This window comes from Talpa occidentalis, unplaced genomic scaffold (genome assembly GCF_014898055.3).
Source record: "Talpa occidentalis isolate TD23 unplaced genomic scaffold, MPIMG_talOcc4v2.1 talOcc4.7, whole genome shotgun sequence".
NCBI lineage: Eukaryota > Metazoa > Chordata > Mammalia > Eulipotyphla > Talpidae > Talpa > Talpa occidentalis.
Window position 1 is genome coordinate 11593254 of NW_023605083.1, and position 16396 is coordinate 11609649.

The following is a 16396-nucleotide window of genomic DNA, read 5'->3' on the forward strand; positions in this document are numbered from 1 at the left end:
GGTGTGCAGGAACCCGGCAGCGGCGTCAGGGGCAGCCCGCGGGCCTGGCACTGTCCACGCTCGGTGCTGCTCTCAAGCAAGGCCCGCTCAAGCAGGGGAACAGACAGCCAGACTTTGCAAACGGACCACTTAAGTTTTCTTTGGAATACATAGTCAGAACACTTGCCAAGGCCACCGCGACTTAGCGCGTCCCCAGGGAGGCGTTTGGGGCTCTCGGCGTGGTGGGCATGCTCTGCGCGGACACCCGGGCCTCCAGATGGCTCCAGTGAAGAGGAAATGCATCTGTGACCTGTGCTCCTGCGGGTAAGTTGGCCGCACCTGCTCCCAGGACGCCAGAGCCTGGGTTTTCAGACTCCAAAAGCTGTGCTGAGACCTGCCCCTGTGAGGCTTGGTCAGGCAGCATCACCGTGTTCTTGCAGCTTGTCAAGCTTTTTTACAGGCTGCAGTGTTGTCAGCTGGCGCTCGGTGAGCCCACCTTGCAGGGCCTGGTGAAGGCGGCTGCCATGACCTCGGTTTCTTTGTTCAGAGGGACAGGGATGTTGAAAATGGGTGAGGTGTCCCGGGTGCCTTTCCTGCAGCCCAGAAAGTGTCAGACAGGGATAGAAAACCCTGGGTGGTGGGTGTGGGGTGGTTACATAAACCTGAAAAGGTGTGAACCAGTACCCTAAATCATATAAACCAGCCTTACCTAAAACAAATCAAATAACCTTGGCCAGGTTGGGACAATCTTGATGTTTTTGTTAGACTTTTATTTTTTTTTAAGATTTATTTATGCGTACAGGGTACAGGCCAGAGGGGGAGGCAGTGAGAGGATTCACCAGAGACAGAGTGGGGAACAGAACAGGCAGACTGACTGAAATACACTGCTGAGGGGAGCAGCAGGTGAGTCAGGAGAGGTCTGCTGGGCCATGTGGGTAGCTTCCTGCCAGGGGTTCAAACTCGTGCTGCGGAGGCTGCGGACAGCTTCATAGGTTGCATCTTAACCCCTTGCGCCACCAGGGAGGCCCTTTGTTAGACTTTTGGAGGCTGATGGGCCAGGGAAGAGGAGTCCTTTGAATTTCTTAAATTATGTTTCTTTGGTCAGAGAAGTGCAAGCTATTGTAAACTTGTTTCCATTGGTGTACAGTTGGACAAGAATAAGGAGAAGAAAGAACTTTTACACTCTCTTGTCTTGACCAGTTATCTTTAAGGAACATGTCTAGATGAAGCTGGGTAAAGGCAGATGGTCCCAGGTGGGTTTCATCAAGTTTTGTGGCTGATTCTTCTCCTGTATCGCAAAGTCTGAGATGCTCCCCTCCACCCTTCTTCCGTGAACTGTAGGATTGCTGGGTGGGAAGCAGTGGCACATCAGCTGATGAGGAGGGCTCTAGGGTCAGCTTTCCTGGCTGTCAGGAATTTGTGGGGTCTTAGTTGGATAACCCAGCTTCTCCAGGGTGCTGGAAGGATGAAGTGCATGATGTGTGCAACTCCTGCTAGGAGACTGTGCTTAATAGGTGTCACCATCTTGAAATCTGCAAAAAAGTGCTTGCCAACTACAGTGTGCTACATGAATGTAACAACGGCACCAGTAGTGGGAAGATCTAAGGGACACTCTAAGAAAATGAGTTAAAAACTTCTATGTCTCTGGCATCAAAGGATGGTTTTCAGCCCTGGCTGCTCATTGGAGTCACCTGGGAGCTTGAAAGTGGTTTCAGTTGCACAGGCTGTAAATCACATGTTGTGGGGGCTGCGGGGTAGGGCACCAGCAGTCTTTGGGTGATTCTGAATCTTTGCCAAGATTGAGAACCGGCAACCCAGGTCACATACAAGCATGGGTCTTACTTTGAAGCTTTGTTATGTGGGATGAGAGCTGTGTTTTAGTCTGGGGTAATTTGTCTACCGAGGGAAAACCTCCAGGGCTCAAGTGCTTCTTGGGGCCTTTATAGGCCCCTCCTTGTGTCCTCCTAAAGTTTTGAATTATTCAGATAGGATTTTATTTGCATTGGGATTAAAATATAACATAGCCACCATGTTTGTACAGCATAGAATCCAATTAAGAAGGCAGGACACATAACAGGTGCAGTGTCTACAGTGAGAAGTTCCCCCCCCTGTCCCTGTGATGGGGATTCTACTTCTTGTTGCTTGTTCTCTAACTCTTCTTCCCTCACCCCTGCAAAGGGGCCATTTCTCATCAGATGCAGAGACTATCCTTGCCTCTTCTCTCTCCTCTCTTCCCCTCCACTCTGGTTTGATCCACAGATATCAGATCCTCTGCTCTTTCTTCAGTCTTATTTCCAATTTCTCAAGGGGCTTGCTGATCACATCTGGCTATCATGAACCTTCAGACGTTTTCCTTTTCTCCCACTGTCTGCCCCATTAATGGCGTCAGCAATCGTCCATTTACCCTGGATTTAAAAAATTTGAATGATCTTGTCACCCCCAGTGTGGCATTTAATCATACCCAAAATCCTCTACTCTCCTCCTCCTCTGCCATCTTCCTGTAATTGGTCTTTTTATTCCCCTTGTTCCATCTTTAGACTTCTCATTTTTTATGCTTGGAATCTGATCCTCATGTACCTTTCTGTTTTTCTCTCCCATGCTCCCCTGACATGAAACTGCCCCTTGAATGGGATTGGGCTTCCTGGGGTCCCTTGAGTGGACCTTATACACTCCCATTTCTGTTGTTTAACCTTGCTGCCTTTTCTTTAAAATGCCCATGTTCTCCCCCACCCCCCGCCCCTCGCAGCCCCTCTGGTTGCACAACCTTTTATTTATGCCGTCATATGGGCTTTAGGTGCACAGCATTGTATTATAATTTGACACCTAGGTTTTATATTACATTGTGATTGCCACCAAAAGTCTAGTGTCCATTCCACTATACAACTGTCAACCTTTAAAGGCTGTTTCAGTTGCAAATCTCCCATTAACCCAGCCCTGTAACTTCCTCTCAGAGAGGGACCCCAGTCCCTGAAATCTTGAGTCTAGCTATTTGTCTGCATGTTTTATTTGCTCTATTTTATACTCTTGGAAGGCAGAGACCATGCCTTCTGCTCAAATGTTTGCTGGATAATATTAACAAGTTCCTTTCCATATAGTGGCCAAAACATATTTTTCTAACAAATGGATTAAATTTTCTAAATTGAAGTAACATTGGTTTATAGCATAGGTTTCAGATGTACTTCACTATAATTCCACATCTGCATATGTTACACTGTGAATGGATTCTTTTGGTCAAGGTGATGATAATGTGCTGGCTTGGATTAGACACATGTGCCAATTTCATCTAGTTAATTAAAATTAAATAAGATCCCACTTCAGTCACATTGCCACATTTTGAGTATTTAATAGCTCCTCGTGTATAGTGACTTGCGTGTGGACAGACGGGGGCCAGTTTCACCGTGGTAGAAAGTTCTCTCTGGCAGTGCTGATATGTAGGCTCTCATTATTTGGAAGTCTTCATTCCCCTCACCCCTGATGAAGTTTGCTAAGAGGCAGGTTGGGATGGAATGAGGAATTTTACAGCTGTTCTCTAAACTCTAGAAGTTGATTTTTGAATTTTCCAGCCTGTGGTGATGTGGAGAAAATGGAAAATTTGGAGGAAAAGTATGTGTGACAAACCTACTAGTTGGGGAAGGGAGCCTTCAGTGGGAGAGGAAGGGTTGGAGTTTCTGGGTCACTTGCTCTCTCTGGGCTTTAGTTCCTCCATTTTCCTCCCTCTTTCCTTCCCTTTTCTATTTTTATGCCCCCCCCCCCGAATCTGTTCTCTGTATCCATGAGCTTGATATCTTTTAGATTCCCCATACATAATGAAATTTTTCTTTATATGTCTGATTTTTTGAAAAAAGATTTATTTATGCATATAAGAACTGGGGTACAGGCCAGAGGTGCGGGATGGGGGTTAGTGAGAGGATTTACCAGAGACAGAGTGGGGAACAGAACAGGCAGACTGACTGAAATACACTGCCTAGGGGAACAGCGGGTGAGTCAGGAGAGGTCTGCTGTGCCATGTGCGTAGCTCCCTGGCCGGTGATCGAACTCATGCTGCAGTGGCTGTGGTTAGCTTCATAGGTTGTATCTAAACCCCTTGCACCACCCCTTGCGCCCATGTCTGACCTTTTTACCTAATGCTCTCAAGTTCATCTATTTTTGTTGAAAATGGCAGAATTTCTTTTCAATGACTGAATAACACTGATGCATATATACATGTATATATCCATCCGTATATGTCACCTAGGTTGTTTCCATACCTTGGCTATTGTAAATAATAGCCTTGTTTGCTGCAGCAAACAAGGTGGTGCCTGTACCTTTTCAAGTTGAATTTTTTCCCCCCTTTGGATAAATACCCAGAAGTGAGATCGCTGGATTGTATGGAAGTTCTATTGTCAATGCTTTGAGGATTCTACTGTTTTCCATGCTGGCATTAATTTATATTCTAAGCAACAGTGCACAAGGGCCCCTTTTTGCCATGTCCTTGCTGATACTTGTTATTTCTAATCTTTTTGATAATATTTTAACAGATGTGATGATGATTACCCCAATAAATGTAGTCCTACAGACCCTCTAGAAAAAGACTTCAGTCAGGGTTTGGGTTAGACCAGCAAAGTTTATTTATTTATGTTATTTTTTTAACTTTTTTTTTTTTTAAAGATTTATTTATACAAGCACTGGGCACAGTCAGAAGCGCAGGAGGGTGAGAAAATTCACCAGAGCCAGAGCGGAGAGCAGAACAGGCAGACTGACAAAGTACACTGCTGAGGGGAGCAGTGGGCGGCAGGAGAGGTCTGCGCGCCATGAGGAACCCTCTTCCAGTGGCTGGGGAGCAGCCAGGGATAGAACTGGCTCTGCAGAGGCTGCGGGCAGCTTCAACCGCTGCGCCACCAGGGAGGCCCAAGCAAAGTTTATTGAGGTGTTGTACTGGGTGAGAAAAATTTCAGCCTGGCTCCATAAAGGGAGCTAAGAAGGGGCTTTTAAGGCAGGGGTCTACCAAGGTGGGGAAGTGGGGAGCAGCGCCATAGTGTGTCTGGGCTATACTGGGTCAAGCACTCTTTCATAAGTTATGTATTTCATTAGCATCTAAAGTCTCCATACACAGTGTGCATGTTAGCATGCTAATAAGACTTCAGCCCCCATCTATCAGGACTTTTCTAACTGTGCATGTGCGATCCTTGGACTTCCCTCCCTCCAGGAAATTCTGAAATAATCATTAATCAAGATACAGCATCTATCTTCTAGGAGTGGAGCCTCTGGTCAGTCTGTCCGGCAAGTTGGACAGGATGTTGAAGCAGGACCCACCAGTCTGCCATTTAGTTCACCTGTTTAAGTGGGACATTGGACAACACTTCCCCTCCAGCTCACAATTCCATTTAATTAGCCTGTCTCACTGTGGCTTTGATTTGTGTTCCCCTGATGATTAGTCATGTTGAGCATCTCATCTGTCTGTCGATCATCTGCGTCTGTGTGTATTTTTTTGAAAATGTTCAGATCCAATGAAAGGATTTCCTTTTTTGTGCTATTGAGTCATGTGGGTCTTTATATATTTTGGATGTAAACTCCTTATTGGGTAAATATAAGTATTTTCTCCCACTCAGTAAGTTTCTTTATTTTGATAATTTTTGTTGCCATAAATTCGTTGCAGTAATTTTTTAGTTTGCTATAGTCCCACTTATTTTGTTTTTGTTGGCTTTGCTTTCAGTGTCAGATCAAAAAAAAAATCTCTAAGACTGATGTTGAGATGCTTACTGTTTTCTTCTAGGAGTTTTATGGTTTCAGACCTTACATTTAATTTTAAATCCATTACTTGTTAGCTTGTGTGCATGGTTTGAGATATAGTGGTCCAGTTTCTTCCTTTTGTGTGTGACTATTTTCCCCAAATACTTTTTAAAAGAGAAAGTCCTTTCTTCATTGTATGCTATTGATTAGCTTGTTGTCAACTGACCATACTTGTGTGGTTTTTTTTTTTTGGGGTGGGGGCTCTGTTCTAACTAATTCTACCTTTCTCTCGCTCTCTGATGCTAATATCATGTTTTGATTATTGTAGTCTTAGAATACAGTTTGAAACCAGAATGTGATGCATCCAGACTTCTTCCTTCTCAATATTTCTTTGGCTATGAGCAGTATTTTGTAGCTCCTTTCATTTTTTTTAAAATTAATTTTCTAAGTTGTTCGAGGCTCTTGGGGCTGCTCGGGAGGGAGGGAAACCCACATCTCTCCTCCTCTTTCCCACTTCATCTTCCCCACAAGAGTTCGCTTGAGGGCCTCCCCGATGGCGGTGGCGCAGCGGTTGAGCGCTGGGTTGCGAAGCTGGCGAAGCTGCCCGCAGCGTCTGCGGCGCCGGTTCGATCCCCGGCTGCTCCCGGCCACCCACCGGAGGAGGGTCCCCCATGGCGCGCAGACCTCTCCTGCCGCCCGCTGCTCCCCTCAGCAGTGTCCTTCGGTCCTTCTGCCTGCTCTGCTCTCCGCTCTGGCTCTGGTGATTCTCTCACCCTCCCGTGCTTCTGACTGTACCCAGTGCATGTATAAACAAAAACAAACAAATAAATAAGCATGCCTCTATTAAAAAAAAAAAAAGAGTTCGCTTGAGCAAAAAATTCTTTAGCGTCCTTTCAACTTTAATTTTTGAGCACTTTGTTTTTGTTGGTGAGGAAACTGGGGATGCTTGGAACGTTGGAGAGCAAAGTTTCCTTCCTTTGGACTAGCTGTCAGAGGCCCTGGAAATGGGCAACTCTCTTGGAGCAAGTTCTTACTTTGGGCCACAAGATGGCAGCCTTCTCCTGACCAAGTCTCACTGCTAGTTAAGCCGGATCAGCCCTAAGGGAAACCAGTATCTTTGAAATTCTGGGGTTTCCTTTCGTTTAAGTCTTCCGAAACGCCAATAGTTTAAGAATCCAGCAGAGATCAGGGATCTAGAAGGAGGAGAACACAGATTACTAAGTGAAGGTGTTTCAAAGATCTAAATCTGAAGTTTGCAACCACTCATTAAACTTTTTTTTTTTTAATGGAGGTATAGCAGTTTCTTTCTTTTTCTTTTTTCTTTTTTTTTTTTTTTAATATTTATTCATTTATACAAGCACTGGGTACAAGCACGGGATGGTGAGAGAATTCACCAGAGCCAGAGAGGAGAACAGAACAGGCAGACTGACGAAGTACACTGCTGAGGGGAGCAGCGGGTGGCAGGAGAGGTTTGCGTGCCATATGGGACCCTCGCCTGGTGGCCGGGGATCGAATCGGCGCTGCAGAGGCTGCTGGCAGCTTCACAGAGCGCCACTGGGGAGGCCCCACTCATTAAACTTCTTAATGAGCTTTGCTGGCTTAAAAAAAACAACACAGAAATAAAAAAAACTAGACATATTTTAGTGTATCAAACTCAAGGCTCCTCACAATACTCCACTTGACAGTCAAAATCTGGCTTTGAAATAACTACCTTAAAATGTAGCCCTGCCAAATATTCATGAGTTATAGAAATACAGTAAAGTGAATTTAATTAAAAATTAAGCTATGAACAAGAGACACTTTTTGGGGGATAGGGGGCGGGAGGGGAGGGATTGGGGTCAGAATGGGGGGTTTGCAATTGTATGGGGGAATATAAAAATAAAATTTATTATTTAAAAAAAATTAAGCTATCCTTTCGCCTTACTATCTTGACAACGGAGCCACATTGGAGAACTGGAGTGATACTATTTTGTATTTGCGAGATAATACTTGCAATTATATCTGACTATCCCCAGCATTTTCTGTTACTGAAAAATGTCACCCTTCAGGATTTAACATCACCACACCTTATATTCTGTAGAATTTTGAAAAATTTAGAAGTACTTTCTCATACATTATCTTGCTGGGTATCTCCCAATATGGGAAACATTCTTGATTTGGAAGTTTGGTCCTTGATCTCAGCCTCTGTTTCTCCTGGGGGTGTTTTCTGTTTGCTGAACTCTCCTTGTTCCAAATTACTAAATTTGAAACTGGGGATGCAAGTAGATAAAGTAAGATGTTAAGCATCTTTTTAAAGCTGAAAGTGCATTAGTGGTCTAGTTCTTTTATTTACATATAAGGAAATCAAAGCATTGAGATTAAATTTAATATACAGGAGCACATTTTGTTAAATGTTAAGCACAAGTTAGAGCATTCAATTAAATTTTATTCCTCTATATCACACACTGTGGTAGATGTTAAATTCAGTCTATTTGTCTATTTTCAAGACACACTGGATCATTTTTGACTACTGATTATAATATAAAGGTTCCTGTCCAATTGAGAAATATTATCTGATGTAAAAAAGAAAAGGATATAATTCTAAAAGCCTTTTAGTAAAGTAATATAAATAGCAAATCTCTCTCCTGAGATGAAAATGTAGTAACACTACTTTTTCTGAAATTTTTGTAAGAAAATTGTGGTTAATCAAGGGATTGATACTGCTTTTATGTGTGATTATTTTATGGCCTGCAGTGCACTATTTTAAAGACTTTGCACAATCTTGCAGGAAATTCCAGGACTGGGTAATGTATCATGAAATATTTATGTAGCATTGGTAGTACGCACAGCATTTTATAAAAAAGGTAGTCCCACAGAGGACTTGCAAATTGCTGAAAAGGATGTGGATTTGGCCCTTTCACAGAGCTCAGGGAGGAAGGTGATCTGAGGGGCAGTCATGTATCTGCAACTTAAATCAGTTATGTTAACCAGGGAGGAACTTGTTATTTTAATTTTGGAAAATATTTTCTTCACATCGATGGAAATTTCCTTAACCTTAGATTTTATTTTCTTAGAGTCTCTGTTACAAATTAAGAGGAAAGAAAAAAATCGAGGAATTGGTTTGCTATTACATGTTTTAAGAAGAATTCTTGTTTTTAATTTAAATAAAATTGACTTCATAAATTCTGATTAAGAAAAAAGACAAAGAATGGCTTTAATAGATGCTTGGTGGTGACTTTTTATCGTCAGCAGAATCCAGATAGAAAATTCAAGGGGAAAAAAAAAAATCTTTCACTTTGACATTGAATTATTTTTATGGTAGAATTTCCGCACTTTTCATATTTTATTAGGAACGATGGCATTTTTGTGATACAGAATTAATGTTTAATTTTCTGTTCCTATGTACCTCTCATTTATAAAATAAGTATGTCTATGTATAATTAGTCAAATTTCACATATTATGAAATTATACAGATTAGTAATCATTCAAGTTATGGCAGAAAAAACTCAGTCTGATAGGCTTCAAATTGATCAGTTTAGTGTCCCCCTGCTGTAATTCCATATGGTTGCTGCTGTTTTAAACTCCAATCTGGAGACATTGACAGTAAAGTATATATTATTATTTTTATTGAGGGAACATTGCTTTACAACCCTGTCTATTGCTTGAAGGGATTGCACCACCTGCTTTAGAGTCTGTTATCACACCATACCCTGCACAGAATGAACTCCAGGGTGTGTGTCATTTATTTGGGAAAGTGGCATGTCTGATGGGGAGGAACACAGCTAAGCTTCAAATGAATGAGACTAGTTAAATAATTGATGTGGGACATCAGAAGTGGCAGACATCACTTTGGAAGGGGAGATGATTTGTATGGGGTGTCAGGAAATTGAGAGGCAGAATCAGAAGAATCAGGTTCAAATCCTGACTTTACTGCTTTTTAACTTTTTAACACTTGCTTTGGTGCAAGTGATTTAATCTTTCTGTGAAATAGGGATAATCCAATACTTACTGCCAGGATGCAGTGAGGATGTGGTGGGAAGGGAGCACAGGCTTTGTGTTGCGCTCCAAGGAAAAGGCTGTGTGACTGGTAGTGTCTACACCAGCTGCAGAGGCGTGGAGCTGATGGAGACAGGGCGGCATCTCATCAAGGGAGAGTAGAGCCTGAGAGGGAGATTGTGGCACAAGTTCCATGAAAGCAAATTGCGTGGGGCCCTTAAATGCCTCACAGATAGCAAAAGGTTGTTGATCCCAATAATACGGACAAAAGAGTCTTCTCCCCAAAAGTTCTCAAAAGAACAGCATTTCTTTTTTCTGTTGCTATAACTACAAAATTGGTCTCTGAAATAGGCCAACTTTAAGTCTGTTACTCACTTAGATCTTCTGAATGGATTTGTAGTTCCTGAATATTTCTTTAAAGGTATCTCACCTCCACTGTATTCTTTTTTTTTTTTTTAAAGATTTATTTATACAAGAACTGGGGTACAGGTCAGATGTGCGGGAGGGTGAGAGGATTCACCAGAGACAGAGTGGGGAGCAGAATAGGCAGACGACTGAAAACACTGCTGAGGGGAGCAGCGGGCGAGACAGGAAAGGTCTGCCGCGCCATGTGGACATCTCCTCAGCTGGTCCAGATTGAACCCGTGCTGCAGAGGCTGCGGACAGCTTCACAGCGTTGCGCTCAACCGTCTGCACCACCATGGAGGCCCACACGTCCTTTCCATTCTTGACATTTGTTTTTTCTTCAACAAATAACTCCCTGATTATTTTATGAGAAGTAGAGGATGGAGTTAGAGCACAGATCCTGGAGCCAGACCATGTGGGTTCAGAGTTCCAGCTTTTCCCCTTATCAGTGTATCTCATTGATCCATTTTACAGTAGAGTTTTTGCTTCTGTGACTCAGTGTCCTCATCTGTAAAATGGAGTAAGTCACAGAGCCTGCCTCCCAGGATTGATGAGAGGATTACATCAGTGCTTTCAGTAAACAGAATAATGTCTACCTTATATAGCAGGACAAGTATTATTAAATAAATGGCAATAAAGATGTTGGTCTGTGTGCTGGGCAGGGAGGCCCTACGAGGTGTGGATAGGATTCCTGTGCCCATGGAGGCCCAGCACTCCAGGGAGTGTGTTGACATTGTTCATAAACTTGTAGCAGAGGATGAAAAACTCTCTGCAGGGAATTACAAGTGAATGAAGTGCTGAAGGGATATGATTACACCTGGAGAACAGGGAGGGTCTGAAAAATGTCATCTGCTCTTCACACGAGCAGGAGGTGCTGGCCCTCTAAGAACCCCTGCACTTGAGTCCAGCATTGATTCTACAAGGTCACAATGACATTGGCAAACATTTGGATTCTGTTGAGAACGTTCTAAGTCTTAAGAACAATGATCCAGAGATCCGAGGCATCCCAGCTGCAGAGTGTGCTCTGCCAGTCTGTTCTATCATTTTCTGTACATACTCTCTCAAAATGTCTTTAAAGCATCTATTTCTCTAGAAGCAAAGGGCAATGTTTCTAAATGGCTGTAAAGCCCACCACTTAGCCAAATGTGTCCATGTTTTCAATAGTTTGGATATCCAGAATATCCAAAGTTGCTCATTTTGACATTAACAAATTGAATTTGTACCATAAGGAAGTTAAATTTTGCTGGTGTTGGTAAGTTACTATTTCATTTCAGAAACATTGTCCTTTATATGATCATTTAAAAAAATTAGTACTTTTCACTTTAACTATCTATTTTCACTCTCAAGGACAATGCATTTCAACTCTGTTCTCAAGTAAAGGAAAATCTACATATCTGTGAACATGAGCTCAAAATGAAAAGCAAATAATTTATTGAATACATTGTTCTTCTAGCGAGTTTCAATTGGATAATGTCAGGGAAAGAGCGTGGGATAGTGAGCTAGATTGTCTATACCTGGTTTGGATTAATTATAAACTTTGTGCATTTATTCAAGTCTGTCAAGATCTTTGAACTTTTAAATATCAGTGATCGATACCTTTTTTTGACAATAGCCTTCTAACAAGGTTGTATCCTGTAATTTTGATTTGTATTTTCCTGATAAGTAGTGACATTGAATAATTTTTCATATACCTTTTTAATCAGGTGCCTTTTTTCCCCTTGTTGTTGAGTTATAGGAGTTCCTCATTTTGGAGATGAACTCCTTACAAAATACATGCAAATATGTTTGCAAATATTTTCTCCCATTCTTTTAGTTGTCTTTTCACACTCTTAGTGGAAATGCAAAATCATTCAGCCGCTATGGTGGATCCTCAAAAAATTAAAAACAAGAACAATATGATCCAGCAATCCTGCTTCTGGTGATGTACCTGAAAGGATTGATATCAGGGTCTCAAAGAAATAATAGCACTCATGTTCACTGAAGCAATATTCAAAATAGCCAGAGATGGATGAATTAATGAAGAAAATGTGGTGTATTCCTACAATGGAATATTTTTTTTGTTTTTAAAAAAGGAAATTCTGGGCCTCTCTGGTGGCGCAGGTGGTTGAGCGTGGGGCTGTGAAGCTGTCTGCAGCCTCTGCAGCCTAAGTTCTATCCGGACCAGCTGGGGAGATGCCCACATGGCGTGGCAGACCTCTCCAGTCTCGCCTACTGCTCCCCTCTGCAGTGTTTTGGTCAGTCTGCCTGTTGTGTTCCCCACTCTGTCTCTGGTGAACCCTCTCACTTTCCCACATCTTTCACAGATATGTACATCTGGCCCGTACCCCGATTCTTATATGCATGAATAAATAAATCTTTAAAAAAATAGGAAATTCTGCAATATGTGATGCTTGGATGAACCTTGAGAACATTGCTAAACCAATGACAGAAAGACAAATTCTACATCACTCTACTTATGAGCTATCTAAAGTAGCCCAATTCATAGAGCGAGATGATGGTTGTCAGGGGCTGGAGGAAGCAGGAAATTGGGAGCTGTTACACACAAGGCATCAAGTTTCAGTTGTACAAGATGAGTAAGTTCTAGAGATCATTTGTACCATTACTCAGTACTACTGTATCATGCACTGAAAAATTAAGGAGGGTAAATCTCTTGTTCCATGTTGTTACCACAGTAAAATAACTAAACAAAAATCAGTGATCACCAGGAGAGGTAACTCCTGTTCTCTATAGTCCAGAGAATTTTAGGTCCAGAGAATTTCCAACTCGGGGCTCTGAAGAAGTTATCGGCAGAGGTGTTCTGGAGCAACTATTGGTGAGTGGAGAGAAGTAAGGGAAAAGTTGGGATGGAGATGGACAGAGCTGAATATTGACAGATGCTTTCCAAACATTACTGAATGGCTAGTTAGAATGATTGTCTTCCTCTGGCCCCCGGACTCTCAGAGGCATGCCTGCTCCAGCTTCCTCTCAGCACTCTGATTTCCTCTGCACTTTGGCCACCTGTGGCTGCCCCAGCTATGGCTTTACACCACTTCTCAGTTCAGGTAACCAAGGAGACTAGAGTTCAGTGCACTATTTCCCCAGCAACGAGAAGAGGTCAGGATTCAACCAGCCTATGACGAGGTTCCCTTGGCATCCAGGGTCCTTCTTCATTGTCCAGTCAGCTGAATTCTTGGGAGGCATGGGGTGACTTGATACAACCTGGGAAGCTGGTGTTTTGTTTTTTTTTTTGTGTGTGTGTAATGGGGTTACAGGTAGGGAAAAAATGATTAGAAGAAGATATGATTGGTTTCTTGAGGACTCTTGCCAAGATATCCTTGTAGATAAAGTTAGTGAAAGATGGATTGTATGATAGTTTAATTAGGTAGATTCCCAGCTCATTGAACAAGAGGCCCATTGAGCATCGATTGATGGCTTTTTACGGACTTGGAATAGCACCACTAGCATCTTGCCATGAGGCTTCATTAACTTTTTCTTGTTCAACGTTGTTATCAAAACTTGGATGAAGATGTAGAAGTCATTCTTATCAAAAGTACTGAAAACACGAAGTGTGAAGAGTAGATTAAGTGTGATAGATGATAGAATCAAGATTCAAAATTATTTTGACAGTGTGGAGCACTGGGCCAAAACTGAGTTGAAACATAACAAGAGTAAACATGAAGTTCTACATTGGGATGAAAAATCAATTATATGTATTCATACTGGGAGCGGTTTGTCTTGGCCATAGTTTGTATAAAGGTTTTTGGATATTACTTAACCGCAAGTTTAATATGATTTGACGGCATGATGTGGCTGCTAGGAAGTGTAAACTTAGTTTCAGGCTGAATGGAATTGGGGTGTCCAGGTCAGCACAGGTTAATTACTGGACTACGGCTTGGTCACACCGCAACAGAAAACTGCTTTTCCTTTTGGAAATTTTATATTTTCAAGTATACCAACAAGCAAGCAGGATAGGGAATGCATTCTGGAAGTGAGAAAATTTGATCTGGACAAGATGACTTGTCAACTAGTATTGGAAAGACCAGTTGGTGCAGAAGGGGGCCTGTACTTGTTCTAGGTTGCTCAGAGGGTAGAACTAAGACCACTGAGTGGTTGTTCCATGGAAACTGATTTGGGGTCAGTACAAATAAAATTAGTTTAGAATCGTAGGGCCTTGGGGCAGACCGCCTCTGGTCCTTGAGCTGGGTATGTGCCTGCTGGGATGCTGTGGAAAGGATTCCTGCATTGGACAGGAGGTTTGACAGAGTGATCTCTAGGGACCTTTTCAACACTGAAAACCCAGATTTCTGGGAAGGGAGAAGAGCATTTATTTTAATATGATGATTGAACTTGAAAGACTACTACAGAGCAAAGAACTATGGGTGCATATGATAGGAAGAGTAAACCGAGATCCATATGTGCCTGGAAAACCAAGGAAGTTAAGAGGATTCTTAAAACATTTCTATTTAACGCATAAAGCACATGTGCAGACTTCACCCTTCTGTCTCTCTCCACTGATTCTGCAGAACCTGCTTTTCAATTGGTGCTGCTGCTTTTCTGGAAGCCCTTTGACACCTTTCATGTAATGTGTAAGAAGCATCATCTGTTGCTTCTACAACTTTGCCTGTGTATGTCTACATGTAGCAAGTAATATTTAGGAGGCTTTCTGTGTTAGCCTGAGACTTGCCACCAAGGGAGGCAGGTTTTTGTGGGAAATGTATTTCAAGTTTTCAACAACCAGTGTCTGGACTTTTGAAATTGTTCCACTGCAGAGCTGCAGTGATCCACACTTCTCTGTTGTGACTCCCCACTTCCCATCACATTAGAGCATTTCTTAAACTGGGCTCCAGCCTTGGAATGCCCTTCATGGTCCTTGCTGCCGATCATCATGAGTTTCTGAAATGGTGACAACCTCCATGAATCAGGCCTTCACATTTCTCTTCCCACTGCTCTGTCTAGAAACAAATTTTTATAAGGGACTTTCTGCCCCAAAAGGAATCTGAAGAATCTTAAATGACTTCATGCAATACAATAAGAAAGGGAAACACGAGTCGCCCCTGTCTCCTACTCCAGTAGTGTAGTCCCTGCTCTGAACCCCTGTGGTGTGTGGCGTGAGGGTTTCTGTCTTGTCATTCTTAGCTTCTCCAGCTTCTCGTCCCTGTGTAAGAAGGAACTAGATGCCAATATTTTAAAAGCATGATTCTAGTACTAATGAAAGCTCCTGGAATGTTATATTATTATCATCTTTTAAAAAGATTTATTTATGCATACAAGAGCTATGGTACAGGCCAGAGGTGTGGGGGGTGAGAGGATTCATCAGAGACAGAGTGGGGAACAGAACAGGCAGATTGACTGAAGTACACTGCTGAGAGGAGCAGCGGGCGAGTCAGGAGAGGTCTGCTACTCCATGTGGGTTGCTCCCTGGCTGGCCGGGGATTGAACTCGTGCTGCAGAGGCTGCTGATTGCTTGATGGTGCGGTGCTTAACCTCTTGCACCACCAGGGAGGGCCCTGGAATGTTATATTATTCAGAGTTCTTGGTTGCAACGACTGGAAGGGCCACTGGCTGGCTCAAGCAGGTTTAAACTAACAAAAAGCTAGAGGGACAGTCAGAGTTACCAAGAAGGTGGGTGAACCGAGGATGAAGATGGGAAGGTATACGGGAGGCCAAGAGGCCAGAATCACAGCCCACCTCACCCTCCAGAGACAGTCCAGGGAGGAGGCTGCGTATGCCCCTCAGGACGCAGTGCACTGCAGCTGCAACTCCTGCGCTGGATGTAGACCTGGCCTTGCCCATGTCTTTGCCTGTGCAGTGAGTTCTTCACTGTCAATGCTTCATTTTATTCTACATTAAAATTCCCAGCGGGAGCTTCTGATTGGCCAGGCCTGAGCCATGTTCTCAGGTCTCACTGAAGAATTAGGGGTCGGGATGCATGTCCTTTTGCTTTCCCTAAGTGGGCAAATCTTCTAAGATTTACATGACAGGGAATTCCTCAAAGGGTGGGCTTCAGATGTTAGGCTGCTGAAAATTTAAAAAAAAGGCTAATTAAAAATTGTGTTTAAATTTCAGTATGTGTGAAAACAAAAGCCTCAACATAGGTTAAAGCAGGCTTTCTCAACTGTCTTGTGTATTACAGGACATTTGGAACATTTTTTACCTCTACCCACTAGATGCCAGTGTCACCCACCCAGTCCTGACAATCAAAAATGTTTCCAGATGTTGCCAAATGTACCTTTGTGGAGGGTGAAGGGGGTAAATTTGCTTCCAGTTGAGAATGGCAGGACTAGAGACATTCTCAAACCATGTATTAATACAATGATTTGATGGCCTTGCAACTGGGGCTTTCTCATA

At 42.8% G+C, this 16396-nt stretch overlaps 1 protein-coding gene across 2 annotated transcripts in view; it reads left to right on the forward strand.

Annotated features, from left to right (window-relative positions):
- SAXO1 (stabilizer of axonemal microtubules 1) overlaps nt 1-16396 on the forward strand; it is a 114729-nt gene continuing 98333 nt past the window's right edge. For both annotated transcript variants that reach the window (XR_005122050.2, XM_037494347.2), the window contains exon 1: nt 1-303. Coding sequence is in view for 1 of the 2 variants with exons in the window: in XM_037494347.2 (XP_037350244.1) it covers nt 257-303 (47 nt within the window). In the remaining variant the exon portion in view is untranslated. The remainder of the gene's footprint in view (nt 304-16396) is intronic.